Source organism: Passer montanus, unplaced genomic scaffold (assembly GCF_014805655.1).
Source record: "Passer montanus isolate IOZ18808 unplaced genomic scaffold, ASM1480565v1 scaffold3, whole genome shotgun sequence".
NCBI classification, from domain to species: domain Eukaryota; kingdom Metazoa; phylum Chordata; class Aves; order Passeriformes; family Passeridae; genus Passer; species Passer montanus.
In genome coordinates this window covers 20,942,759-20,958,027 of record NW_024367707.1, presented here as the reverse complement: position 1 = coordinate 20,958,027, position 15,269 = coordinate 20,942,759, and the positions used below count along the sequence as shown (strand labels likewise).

Genomic DNA, 15,269 nt, shown 5'->3' with positions numbered 1-15,269 from the left:
CTGAGTTTGTGAAGAGCATTTCCAATACCATTCTATTTAACACTCTCTTTCTTCACAGTCCTACTCTGTTGAACTCTGCTGCATAAATACAGGCAGGAACACACAGCCCTCCCACAGACACACTTGAAGGTCCTGAGTAACTCACGACTAGCAGGGATCTCTGCACCACACTGCTCTTGTTGTGCAGTTCTTCCTGTTTAATGCGGGAAAACATTCTTTATTTGTGGGGAAGGTCAGTGCTACCATTACAGGGATGAATTGATCTGTGTCTCCTTGTAAATGCAGCATGAACATCTGGGAAAGAAAACATCTACAACTGCCTCATACTTACAAGTACTCAAGTGCTGTGATTGCTAACTGGCTTCTCAAGCACTGCAATTCTTCAATGAAGTCAATAAATGGTAGAGGAGTATCAACACACTTAATTCTGTGCTTATGTCTCCAGCCTCTTCGGGCGCATCCTGAAACGGTGCCGGAAGAAGTCTGGACCCTTTTGCTAATGCATTCAATCTCTCCCTCCCTTTTCATCTAAAAGCATCTTTGACTGTGCTTTTATTTTCATTCCTGTTTTTCTGGGCCAGAATTAAACACCCTGGGATATAGAGAAGAAAAACCTGAATTCTGCTCTTAGTCCTGCAAAACTTCAACTGGCGCCACTGCAGCCAGGGAGATGTGGTGTTGTGCCTCTGAGGAAAAGCACTTATCCAGATCTCCTCTAAACCTAATCCTTCCTCATGAGATACTGTTTCCCCTCTACTGTCCTACAGCTCCAGATATGTGGAATTTCTAGATGAAGCATGAACTGATAATGACTATATTCCTTATTTAGTTTTCACTGGGCCTTCTGTTCTCAAATGAAATGTAGCAGCACATGAAGTTGCATCTTCAGTTTTAAACTGGAATGGAACTGCTTATTATACATGCATCTTCTTCAAAGAGAATGATTTTGATCAAATTATCAACATTGAGGCCAAATTGTAAAGTTTTTTTCAGACAGAGGAAAGAGTTGTGGGGTGTTTTTGCTTTCCATTAATATGTGGGGATAGAGCTGATAGGCAAAAAAGAGATTGCAGATTCAAAGGACACTTGCTAAAGTGTGTGCCAGATGCTGATAGCTATATATAGCCACTCAAAGGAGAGTGACTGCAGAGAGCATCTTACCAAGGCAAATAGGAATTTGCCTGAGTAAGATCAGGGCAAAAAAAAAAGAAAAAACAAAAACCAACCCCAAACTCACCCTTTAATCTACGGTGCATTACTTCTGCTGAAGAGGTTGTGTAAGTACTCCGTGAAGTGAATAAGAAAGAATATGTCCTCGTGATGACCTTACCTACATTTCACATAAATGGGTTTCCAAATTTAACAAAACCAAATCTTCCTTTTTACCATTAGACTCACAGTCATTCTTGAATACAACCTCTATTTCTTTGCTCCATAACCCTTAAGAGAAGTAAGCAAAGGACAAGAGATAAGGCTTCTTCAATGTAATAAAAAAGCAGCATGCAGCCTATGAGATGAAATTCAAAAACAGAACTTGGATATAAAGCACATGATTTGCCACCCTATGTTTTTCTTATTGTTTCGCTCAAGAACATCTTAGAAAAGAAAGGAACTTGATTTTCTTGCCTTTTTTCCTCTATACCCTGGTATCAAATTCTTCTTCCCTTTTATCCAATACAGTGGGTTTTTACTTACAGCAATATTATTTCTAAGTAGTTCAAAATGTGAAATACCAGTACTTGAGATGATTTGAGCTATCATTTCTACAGAGCAGTATGGTAATTTTGGAATGACCAGGAGGTTGGGTATGGATTCTAGTTAACACTGATGAACCTGGCTACTAAAGATTAAATTCCTAAATGAGTAAATGTTACCTTTCTACACACAGGTCTATCCAAATTACTCTCCTTAAAACAATTTTAAAAATTTATAAGCTTCAGCCTATGTCAAGGTATTGAAGACTTTCCAAAACTGATTAAAAATATAAAATGAGTTATTGAACTGCATTAAAAATCAACCTTATTCATGTGTTGAAAAGTAATGGCCTATAATTCGTATTCAAGAGATCTTATTTCAAGTGAATAACAATTGTACTGCAGCCAACTCTGTGCCGTTTCTCTGAAAACCTCATGGAATGTACAGCAGAGGGTTTTGTATCCTGCTGATCACACACACACACACACACACACACACATGGAAGTGCACAGGTATCACAGAATGGTTTGGATTTGAATGGATATTAAAGATAATCTAACTTCAACTCCAGTACCATGGCAGGGACACCTTCCACCAGACCACACCGCTCAAAGCCCCATGCAACCTGGCCTTGAACACTTCCCGAGATGAGGCATCCACAGCTTCCCTGGGCAACCCCTTCTAGTGTTTCACCACGCTCAGAGTAAACAATTTCTTCCTAATATCTAATCTAAACTTACCCTCTTTCAGCTTCAAGTCATTACCCCTTGTCCCATCACTACATGCCCTTGTAAAAAGTCCCTCCCCAGGTTTCTTGTAGGTCCTTGTGCCATAAGGTCTCACTGGAGTCCTTCCTTCTCCAGGCTGAAGAACCCCAACCCTCCCAGCCTGTCTCCATAGCAGAGGTGCTCCAGCTCTCTGATCAGCTCAGTGTCCCTCCTCCGGACTGCTCCAGCAGCTCCACATCCTTCTGGGGCTGGGGCCACAAACTGGTATTAGATAAACTGATAAGACTCTGACAAGGGGAAATACTGAGTAAGGAGAGGGACAAACTCAGCAACAATACAGGCTGGGTGCTAACTGGCTGGACATGAGCTCTTCAGTGAAGGGCCCGGGGGTTCTCGTGTGCAGCAAGCTGAGCAGGAGCCAGGAATGCCTCCCAGGGGTGCCCACACAAACCCCAGAGCACAGGGACTGCCCTGCTGAGCCCTTCTCAGGCACACACCTTTTGTTTTAGCAGACACAGAGCTTTGTTTCACTACCCGCACTTCAGATACCCTACCCCAAGCCCTCTGCCCCTCTCCTTCTTTCCTGGCTGCTATTAAGCAGCTTTCTGCCACTCTCATTTCTGTTTCCATGTAGCTTCCAGGCTGCTGTAGCCTACTTGTCAGCCTGCTTTCCCTCACAGTCATCCTATATGACATCTCTCCTCTTCCCACAGCCACTGGGGATACTCAGTCTGTCCTGGCCAACACCTTTAGCCTCACTGAACAACAGAGGCCTCATTTTGCCTGCAAACATTCACAGGACCATGGCAGCTTTTGCACTGCAAGCAGCTTAAAACTTCTGGCCCTAAGAGGGGATGGCAAACATTTGATGTAAAGGAGAAAATTTATGAGTTTAATAGCAGAAATTTTAAAAAAGGATGGGAATTCTTACACAATTCTACTAGAGGATTTATGATACAAATAATAGGAATGGAAAAACATTTTGAAATTAAAAGAAGTCCAACTGAAAATCAAAGAGCGGGTGAATTAGGTAACACTCAATAAAAAACTTTCAGTCTTGGTCAATATTTCTCCCTGTAGCAATAGCAGTGGGTTACCAGTTTCAGCTTGTGCCACTTGGGATTGAAAAAGTTAGAACAAAGAAAATATCAGGATAAATGAAAAATAGCTGGTCCATTGTCTTTCATTGATTTTTCAGATCTGAACATTGTCTTTCATCAGCTCCAGTTTCAAACCCCAACACCCATAGTACCTACTATTTTTCTTCTTAGAAATTTGTCCATAAATTTTCATAAAAATCTTTTTGCTTTTGGTCCACTTCCTTCAACTTCAGTTGAATATTTATATTCTGTTATCAAATACTGTTTTATTAACACTGCATCACATAAAATCTGTGAGAAATTGGTGAATATTTTTGTAGGTAACCTGCAGTCCACCCTCTTATACTATAGTCTACATTGCCATAAGTATCCAAACAAGTTAATTTAAAGTGATGTCAGCTATGTCTCCTCATCTAGAAACTGCAGTATAAACTTATGCTTATGCAGCAGCATGGATTACCTACAACAAATTAAATCTTTCCGGAGGTAGACGAATTTGGAATGCAAATGGTGAATCCTGAGTTTCAGACAAACAAATGATTGCCTATCAGAACTCCTTTCCATACTAGTCCTTAGAGTATTGCATACATGTGAAGGGGGAAAATTTGAAAGAGTCAGATAATTGCCACAGGCATCTTTAATTCTAACAGCGCTTTGCACTTGCAGATAGAAGCACAAGTCTGAAAGAGGTAATAAAAGCTAAATGGATATTACTATCTGCCGTTACCTGATCTATCTGCACAATTACAGCACTTTGTGAATGCTAAATTTGCTTATAAGATCTAGCTTAAGAGCCTAAAACAACCCATTTTCAGGAGCAACATATCACCTACATGTTGTTTGGAACTGATGGAACTTTCACTTAGAGAAAAATCACAGAAATAATTGCTTCCAGAGAGATTTCTTTCCCAAACCAAACCCAAGGGGAATACAAGAGTCAACTCCATTTCTGAAAAACAGGCATTAAGAGGCCAGAGAACTTCACCAAAAATTAGATTTTTCCCTCTCCTTTAACAATGCCAGAAACAAAATTTTAAGACTTAAAACATCTCAAGACACACCACAGCTGTCAAAAAAGAGTAAACAATCATTGCCTCTTCTCTGAGAAAGTCACAGTGAGTCAGTCAAATAGAGTCCTATAGTCCTATAAATACTATAAATTGTTGAATTCATTCCTCTATCAATTTGCACAAGAGGATAATGTGCCCATCTTTTTACTGGCATACAGGTCTTTGAACACACCCTTGAATAAAAAATCACCCTTTATTCTGCCAAAACGAATCACTTCTTTCCCATCAAAAAAGACCAAATAGTCAAAAAACAGACAATCACAGTCAAAGTGGTAAAGCAAAGTGTCCTCCTGGCATAAAAGGAATGTGAAATAAATGAATATAGAGTAAGTCCAAGCAGACATATTTTATATCTATTGCTGATAAACAAATGTTGTCTGAAAGCTTTTTCAGACACGTTCTCATACTTGTAGCATGGCCAGGTGTACTGAGTCAACCCACTACACCAGATTTCTACAGATGGAAATTCTTTAAGAAGGAAGCCTCAGTCTTCTCAGAAATTGACTTGAAACACAAACAGATAATATTAACTAAAAGGACAGCCTCATTTCTCTAGTCTCATCTATTCCACAGATTTCATATAGTGTAAATAATTTATTTAGATTGTGAAACTACTTTGACATTGAGGATGGCAGAACTGTTTCTGGTCACATTCATTTAATTTAATCTTTACCAAAGAGAAAGAAATCAATGAAATATGAACAGCAAGAAGCAATACACCTGCCAGAAAAAAATCCAGGTTTTATAAATGAGCACTCTGGAAAGAGTCAGTGAAGTAATACATACTACTAGAAAATATGCTATTGTAGGAAATGTTTTGGTCCTGAAGACAATGAGCATTTTGCTGTTGAGATACCTTTAAATTACTGTGAAGCTGCTATTTGCAATATACTATACCAATGTCACCAAAAATATCAACCTGCAGACCAATATGTTAAAAATATGTAAAGAGACAGGTGCAATAAGGCATCATCCATCCATCCATCCATCCATCCATCTATCTATCCATCCATCCATCCATCCATCCATCCATCCATCCATCCGTGGGGGTATGTCATAAGAAATATAAAAACACCTACTTCTTCTTGCTTAGGAATGCTGAACTTGGTGATCTTTGACTTGGTCCTGGTTGAATCGGGCTTGCTGGAAGGCACTCCCCGATATGACTTGGTGCTCTCTGCTGGTAACTTCAGCTTTGGAGACTCATCTGGAGCCTGGTCTTGACCGTCCATTGGCCTGACATAAGCTGTTGGCTTCTGCTGACCCAGACTGGGCTTTGAAGCTAGAGAGGGTGGGAAGTTTTGGACACAGTGCCCCCCACCATGCTTTGCTGGCCTCTCTTGGACTTTGGTTCCTCCTTCTGAGCTACAACTGATCTTGGCTGGCTGCTGGACTCTGTTGGTGTTTTCTCCTAATGTGGCCCTCAGCGAGCTCTGCTGGGCAGAAGTGGAGGAGGAGGAGGAAGAGGAGGCGGAGGAGGAAGAGGAGGAGGAAGAGGAAGAAGAGGAGGAGGTGGGACTCGATGCATAGTGTTTTAGTTTCTCCAAATTGGATTTTTGGCTGGCCAGTTTGAAGTCACCCTTGTGTGACTCCAGCGACCGGTGTCCGTGTTTGCTTGCTCTCTGCTGGCCATCTGAAGTGGCATTATGCCCAGCCTTCTGCCAGCCCATTGTGGTACTTTTGCTCTGCTGGGCGGCTAGGGATGCTGGTGTGGAAGAAGTAGTGCTGGAAATAGGAGGAGGAGGTGGTGGTCTCGAGTCTGCAATAAGATGTTCATCAGTCTTGGGGAGAGATGTCTGCGGAACCCCAGGCTTTGGAACCCCAACGAGATGGCTCTGGTTTGACCGGTCAGTTAACAAGTCTTTCATCTCATCATAGTTGCCCAAAGTATTCTGGATGCGATTGGAAAGCTCATCTCCCTTGTTAGTCTGCAAAACAAAAATCAAGTGTTCTGCTACAGTCAACATAAGAAAAACAAAATTCCCTGCATGCTTCTGCTGAAATCCTTACGGAAGTAAGACTGCCTTATTCAGCAGCAGCGTTGAGGGATGAAATAGAAAATCCTTATTGTCTCTGAAGACACTTGTCAACATCTTAAATCTACCCTGAACTGGAAAAGCTATAAAGGGCCTTAGAGTATATAAAAAAAGAAATCTATCACAGATATCATGCTGTAGTTAAAGTATATTACCTGGAAACTGGAAAATTTATTATTGCAACTGCACAGAATGGTTTGGATTAAATCTGACCATGATAAAACTTTTCCTGTAGCCCAATGCAAGCTCCCCTTCAGTCATGAATGAAAACACTGCATTCCCAATTTCTTCCTCTGCCTGCCTAAGTTTTCATAACCATCTGGGAAGCCACACAACATCCCATGCAAGTGCTGAATGAATTTGTCAGTCTAAGCCAGCCAAATGCTCTGAGGTGACTTGAAAACAGCTTGTGGGAAATGAGAAAAGTACAGATTATGTCCCTTCTTTAAAAATGCTCTGACAGGGTGCTCATTCCAGGGCACTCTCCTCTTGTAAAAAAAAAAAAAAAAGAAGGTGAACAGAACCCTTGCCAAATTCTTCACATTTCTCAGTGCTTGCTGTGCATAGCAGGGGAATACAGCTACCCTTCCTCCCCTTCAAGATTAATTATTGTCTTTAAAATGATCCATTTACTTTCTGACTGAAAATGCAGAAGCTTCACAAAGAAATAAAACAAGCAAACAAAACACACTGGATAAGATTGAAAAATCTTGCTTTAAAAAGCCACTGTAAGCAATAGGGTGTATCATTAGCATTTTTACAGCAGAGATTTTTTTGAATCCTGCCAAGATTCAGGAGTATGATATCCTTTGCTTTATGTTTTCAGAGGAAGACAGTAATGAGGCAGTGGAGTTCTCCTTTCTCTCTTCCAGACATGGAGTCTGAATGGGAAAACCCCTATTGGTTTCAGAAGGCCAAGCTTTTATCTCAAGACTCTGTTTTAGAGGAAAACAGAAAGAAGGAGAAAGAAGAGAGTAAAGAAGTGGAGAAGATCATCTTAAAGCTACATTTAGAAATAGAAAAGATATAGCAGCCACATCAGTTACTCTGGAAAACTGGGGGTATGGAAGGGAAGGTATTCAAGGCAAACTCCCCAGTTTGGAATCTTTTATTTTTCGGGTGTCCTAGTAGAAAACTTGAACCCAGGCAAAACTGCAAAGTACATGAGTGTTGTGTTTGCCACATGCAAACTTTTAGAGGTCTACAGTGGAAGCATTCTTATGTCTAACAGTAGAAGCAGTCCTGTTTTGCCTCAAACTTTTCCCCTCAAATTTCAAGGACACTTCCTTGTACCTGTAAAAATGCATTACACCTAGCTTTCTGATATGTTTTTGTTACTATGCTAACAGACCTAAATATATATATCAGTAATATATACTGAAGGGGGGTAGGAAGGGAAGGACATGAAAGTCTTGCATCTGAAACACTGCACTGGAAACTTGGGAGTAAGATGGCTCAAGGCTCAACCACTACAGCCTGATCTTCCCTCTGCACATGAGGCTGTTACTGTTACAAAGATAATAACCTGCTATGGAAAAAAAAATGAAAGATTGACTCACAGATAGCAAGTAACTTTAAAAAAGGGTATTCTTTCACTTAACAGGAATCACATCAATGTCCTAAAGAAGAGGAAACTATTAATGAAGCTAAAGATGTGGGAAGCATCACATACATCTGAAAAGAAAGAAGGATGGAGATACCCTCACGTGTCTCCTGAAGTCAAAGAAATAACCTCAACACTTGGGCATCTCCTTGACCAGAAGAATTGTGTTCCAGGATGCATAGAAATCTTTCTTTTTACCCAGTGCATCTCTTTATGCTTCACTGGATCTTCCACCTTGTGTAGATACCTTGTAGAGAAGTATTTTTTCAGCTTCCCTCTGTGGTGGGAAATCTGCTGTTGGGCTTGTACTATAGCTAGTATTCAGCCATAGTATATGAGAAGTTTCTTTCCCTGCCAGGAGCATGGCAACAATGACCAATGACCAAATGGAATGGGGCTCCTGGCACCCACAAGTCTCCCACAGCGTGGACATCTCGTGAGGACAGCTCTCCACCCATCTGCCTCTAGCTCCATGAATGTAAACAAATTTCTGTGCAGGTTTTGCCCCTAAGAAGCCCAACTTCCCTAGCTCTGTTTTTTATGATGGCTGCTCTGTGGATGGAAAGGAAACAAAAGCCTAATTGCAGATTTTCTGTAGACTATTGATAGCTCAGAGAAGTCGCTGTATTGTCTTCTACATGGATGTAATGTGAAGGTCATAGACACCTTGTACTGAGAGATCCCAGATAACCACAAGAATAACTGCAGCGAACTGGTATCATGGCACATGCTGACAACTGGTCTGTGCTGTTTATTCCTTCAAGATGCACTGGGGACAGCTTCAGGTGAGATTTTGTGTTGAGCTGATCTCATACAGGAGAGTTCACCTCCATCCTCTTGGGAACATGATGGGATCTGAGGTAACTTGTTATGAGCATTAGTTTGTCCTATTATCTTCTCTGAAATATTGCTGGCCTTATTTAAGCATTCCCACAGGGAAAACATGGTCACAAAATGGGTAAGTAGGAAAAGCATTCTGTGCAAACATGTCTAATTTACAGTGCTCTGATGTTCTTCTGCAATGCAAGACAAATCCAAGCATTTGAAGATGACAACATAACACTTCTAAAAATAAACTTGACGGCTGCATGAAAGGACAGCAGAATTTTTTTTCTTCACTAAAAATACTTACATAGTTAATGGGGCAAGGTATTCTGTCCAGAAAATATCCAGAACTAATTTCCTACTTTTTCACTCTCCTATAAAACAGATTTTATGTAAAAGATACTAGATTTCCTGTAATCCTTCATAGAGGGTTGCTATGGATACTTTGAACAGGATAAGGGGCAACCTGAAGAGTCAGGATTTTTGAGAAAATTCAGTGTTACAGTAGGAGTGATACATGTCAAGGTGAGAGAGGACGTAAGATTTAAGAGATTTCCGGTCTGCCTTTGATTTTCAGATATGGTCTTCTGAATAGCATATCCTTTGACTTTAGATCGTGTTTCTCAAGCTGAGCAGTGGAATACTGAATTTAATCAGAGCTTGCAGTCAATGTCTGCTATAACTTCGTTCCCCTCTGGAAACCCCTAAAAGGTGAATATGATATTTAAAAGGAGTAGAAGTGGGTTTCAGTTTTGCTTTTGCAGAAAGGTTTCCTCTTTTGCAGTTAGGCTCTCTCCACAGTAAGATCAAAAAGCCACAGCTCTTTTCCCCTGCACTGAAGGTTGTTCACAAATGCTTGGCTTAGTTCAGAGAGCCAAATGGTCCATTGCCAGTGTATACATGACACTCAGAGTATGCCACTGATAAAAGTTTTTATGCCCAATTACTATCAGAATGACTGATCACCCCAAGCAACTCTGCCACACCAACATAGCTGTGAGTTATACTACTGTCCTGGGCTTTGTCTTTCCCCAAGTCTCCTCAACAAAGTTAGCTGTAGGATGTATTTCTGCAGCACCCTCTTTACACTTTGTTCAAACCAAGGACACAGTGTTTAAAGGTAAGAAGCAGGAGTGGAGCCATTATTCTGGCTGCCTCATAGGATTATCCACTCAGTATCCTCTCTGCTTCTAGAGACGCCAATGATTTTTCATCCACTCCTATTACAGCTGATGGAATGATACTGTGGTTGCACAGAGGTGCCTTCTGACAACCTTACTCAGAAACTGCTGGTGTGTCCATGGCACATCACATCTGTGTCATGACAGTCGGTATACTGGCACAGAAGTAATAATCACAGTGATCCCACTTTTATAATTGATTTGAGCTTCAGGACCATGAACTTGAGGCACCACAGACAAAATAGTACTGGGGACACAGCAAAAAGCCAGATCCTTTTTGTGTGTGAACTGGACCAAATGGAAAATCATTAAGTCGTCACTGCAGCACAAGACACAGCTGACTTATGCTTTCCAGGCTTTCTTCCATGGATTAGCCCTTGACTGGTCTCACGGTAGACATTTTCAAGTAGGTCACTGAGGAGTTTAAGACATCTGACATGGCTTCTAAATGCCTTTGTAATGAATCTCAAATCCGGGGAGCTGGAGGTCAACTTCAAGGCAGACAGAGCTGTGTTCCTTCAAGGGACATGGTTTGAAAGTGGTAGATCTTTCTTTTTTATTAGGGACTAAATACAAGCAACAATCTGGAAGAAGCACAAGCTGAAAGCTGACCCTGGAGCGCAAGAATTAGACCGCAAGCACGGAAGTCAAAGCAGAAGCCAGGTGCCAGGTTCCAAATAGGTCTCCTGGAAAGAGGCAACTAAAGCACCCTAAGCACCAAGGGCAAGTGATGCTGCATGGAGGGAAAGGCTTCACAATGTGGCACCTGTTACAGTAACTTGGACATTTCTGGAAAGGCACAGCAGAAAATACATGATGATGGCTTGATACATACAGGCAAGCAATGGTAAATTGAGGGAGAGAAGCAGCCCCCATGGGACACTGCTCTCTGGTCCTGTTCACCATTTTCAAGCTTCTGCAGAGTGTAAAAGGCCCTGCTTGACCTTCTAACAGGGAGTGATGAAAGACAGTTGTGCCTCATCAAACTGCTGTTACCATGAGGAACAACACAAGGAGTTGACACTCCCAAGCTACTTCTGCCTTTGATGGAGGAAAAACATGTATAGGAGACATTTTTTTTAATTATCCTGGTAATTCTTATAGGGAAAAAAAAGGATATTTCAGTACAATAACCTTGGCCAGGGCACAATGTTTACAGTACTGCTTGACCTTCACACACTAGTCTTACACAATTGTTTTCTTCTAAGTATTGGAAAAACAGGATACCTTCACCTTCACCTCCTAGTTTTAATTCCATCTCAAATATTGCTGGCATATTTCTAGTTTATTTCACTCTTGTGTGCTGCTGAACACTAGAAGAAGCTTTTACACATACATAAATATAAATAGATACAAAAATCCGACTTGCAGGGAATCATGCATGTTCTCCGTGAATTTTGGGAAGCTAGCACTCGTGGGAGGGTGATGAAACCTGGACAGTGCCTTCTGCAGGCTACATTTTTGTACTGTGGAATAAATAAATAAACACACAAAGATTTGCCCAGCTGGGAAGCATCTACCTTGTATGGTTCACTGAAGAGGGAATAGCTCGTGTTAAACGCGCCATTGTCCTGCTGGGCCTCCTGGTTTCTCCTTTCCCATTCCTTCCTTCGCAGCACGTTTCTATCTGGCTCGTAGACACTGGAGTTAGAGAAAAAAAAGAAAAAAGACAAATAGTTTTTTAAGAGTTAAAAATCAGAGGGCAGCATATAAACCAGTGTGTATTTAAAAGTTAAGAACTCTGTTTTGCAGACAGATAGCAAAAATAAGCACAAACATGAATCAGATGAACACCAGTTCAAGCAGGCTGGGGAGGTTCAGGTCTCTGGGAATGCTGGCACTTTCTTCACACAGAGAATAGATAATTAAATTCTTACAGAAAAATAAAAAAGAAATCACATGGCAGGATCTAGTCTGTACAGAACTTCTCTGCTTGAAACGTGACAAAGGAAATATCTAAGCAACTTTGACAAAGACTAGAAGTTCTCTTAAGGCAGATGGTAATTACAGCTGTGAGTAAATAGAAATTATGAACATGTTCCCACTTATGACATATCCTCTGAGTGTTGTATGAAAATGCTCCTTTTTTTCACATGGCTGTGTTTCTGTAGTGATTCTTTCATTAACTAGCTCCCTAAAGAGCTGTTAAAACTATATGCTGTAGTGGTTTCCACAGTTAGGTTGCTTCTTCTGATCTCTGCTAATCAGCCAAGTCGTGAAATTACTACTGAAACAATTCCTCTTTCTGATGGATTTGACACTATCACAACCACAGAACATGCATAAATGAATAGTGGCACAACGGTGTATGTTTGGGTAGTAGAGTGTATCTGGAGAGAGAATAAAATCATTGCATTACACATCAGCATTAATTTTTAGAAATTAACAACTTTAGCTCCAATATAGACATTCAGAATAGTAACTGACTTTTTTATTTTCAGAATTCTAGTTAAATACATGACAACATAAACCAGAGAATTCTTTTTCTGAATTTCTACAGAACAACACCTTTCAGGTTTACACATTTCAGTTTATTATGTTTTATTCTCCTCACAAAGGAAGCCAACATGCCTAACAAAGTTAACATGCTATTTCAGGACAATGTGACAAGTATGTTGATTCCTATTTTGCTTAGCTCAACTAATATTTTTCCTCTGGCACAGTAAATCTGTAAAGTAGGAATATGTATTAATGTCATGTAAATGCACCATGTGTTAATAAGATAAACGTTGTCTTGCTAACCAGCTTCCCAGTTAGCAAAACATATGTTGCATTGGCTACCCACGTGATGCTACCTAGTATGCCTCAGGCAAGGCAGTCAAAAGGCCAACAGCTATCTGATTCTAATTCGGGTCTGGAGAGAGCTGAAAATACACAGGATATGTTAGATGCTATTAATACTTGAACAATGCCTCAACAGTCACTAAATGAACAGAAAAACTTTTGTTCTCTTGTTGATGCTGCTGACTCGAACAGGACTGCAGAGCAGCCTTCTGATGGGTCTGGGGGCAGATGCCAGGGGCCAAGCACAGCTCTCAAACACAGGGGTTTGTTGTGAAACACAGGATTTCAGCACAGCAGGTTGGAGACAGCATCCAAACACCACCTTGTTTACAACCACTTACAGGTGGTTGAGAGTTTTTGGGTTTTTATCCCATACCTTCCATGAGCAATGCATGTAATTCACTCCAACACGCTCTCCTTGAAAAGCAGCGTAATGAGGAAGCCATCATAGGAATGGAGTTTTGGGCATAGAAAATGCCTTTTTCCAGTAAGAAGTGGGTGGTGAAGGCCTCCCCATGGGCTCCTGGGAGTGAGAACACCTCCTGCACATGCTGCTGAGACCAGAGGCAGAGCAGTTGTCATTGACTGCTGTGAGAGCAGAGGTCTTCAGTTACTACCTTGTGCCATCGAGCCTACTCCCATCAGCTGAGTCAGCTAACAACCACCCATGTCTAAACCAGACTTTCTGCCACACTTAATAACTGTTGTTAGGCTGGGTTTTCCTGGAATTTTAAGAGATCAGGTTATAACTTCATCCTCAGCTACGTGTTCCCATCCAGAATTTCTTGACTCTTTGAGATGCCGTGCATTTGTACTCTAGCCTGCAGGCAAATAGAGATGGGCAGCTTCCCTGAGATTAATTACAATACTGGTCTCTACCCAATTTCTAGGAAGTAAACACATGCAACATTCTTCACTAGTCCTCATACAAATTTAAAAATTCACTGGTGTGGTAGTTCTAAAGTGAAAGAACATCTTTATCCCTTTATTGGACAGAGATATATTTGATGAAGTCATACAAGTCATCAGGTCTCTGAACCCCCTTCTCAAATGAATTCACTGCTGGCAATGCAATGAACAACCTGCAGTAATTCAGAATGATTATGCAAATGTCAGAACCGTGTGACAATGCCTAATATGCCATCTACAAGCAGTAAGTTAGGAAGAGCTACAAGTTGAGAGTTGTGTTCCTTTGGTAATACCAGATGGCAAAATGTCTAGCATTTGTGAAGCTGCTCCTTATTTGCATGAACATTGCAGCAATCACATTTCCTTGAACGTATGTCACCAAATGTATTTATTTGTTTTGGTTCAAGGAGAATACTGCCAACTGCTATAATTGTCTTTATTGCAAACACTTCAGTTAATGGAAAATGATTCTTTTTAATAGATTTCTTCTTTATTTTTTTAAAATTTGCAATTTAAAACAATCCCAGAGGTACCTTTTAATTGTTTAACGTGTGTCTTGTTTCAATAGCTAAGCCACAAAGAACAAGCTCATGAAAACCTCATGACTTTTTCCTCATTGGGGCATGTTTACATATGTGAGTGATATATGCATATATATCTGTAGTATGCATGCTCAGTTTTGTAAGACTTGGAGCCAAAGAACATGCAAACACTCACCACTCAAAAGTCAGTGTCATCTATATTTGTTTCATACAGGTCAAATTCCAAAAGGTGAATTCAAACAGTTTTTAAATGGTATACTGTTATTTTTAAAATGTTGCATCTGTTTCTAATTCATGTTTGAAGGACATGAACCAGAACGTGAGCAACAAGTCAAACCCTTGCAAAAGTACAGATGAATAAAGGTTGTATTATAGAAATTAAATTATCTCAAATCTGGCACATTGCTTTTTTCATTTATCTCAGCCCTAAGATCTGCCAAGACACATACTGTATATACCAATGAATTGTGCCTAAATGCCACTGTCTCAGGCTCAAAGAGCTTTCAGCACACCGCCACCACCCCGGTCACAGCACCCCTACCTCCTCTGCCTCTTCCAGGATACACGGAACAATTTCACTCCCAGATTTCTGCCAGATCAGATTTCCAATGGATTGCTAAATGTCTCAAGCAGGTATGTTTAATGAATTTTGATCTGCTGTGATACATTTTGGCAGATTGGTCCCCAGACTTTGGCCATGCCCACGATGAGCGTGGCTCCCTGTGAGACCAGCCCGCAGAGGAGAGCCCAGGCGTGCTGGTTCCTGGTGGGAGGGTGTAGTGGCACCAGCCTCCCC

General features: G+C 40.8%; 1 protein-coding gene across 4 annotated transcripts in view; it reads right to left on the bottom strand.

Moving 5' to 3' along the window:
• The window catches only part of AFF3 (AF4/FMR2 family member 3), a 323,532-nt gene that overhangs the window by 261,254 nt on the left and 47,009 nt on the right, over positions 1-15,269 (bottom strand). For all 4 annotated transcript variants that reach the window (XM_039714376.1, XM_039714378.1, XM_039714377.1 and 1 more), the window contains exons 2-3: positions 11,759-11,879; positions 5,673-6,521 (exon numbers count right to left, since the gene is read on the bottom strand). In XM_039714376.1, the coding sequence (XP_039570310.1) occupies positions 5,673-6,521; positions 11,759-11,879 (970 nt within the window). The remainder of the gene's footprint in view (positions 1-5,672; positions 6,522-11,758; positions 11,880-15,269) is intronic.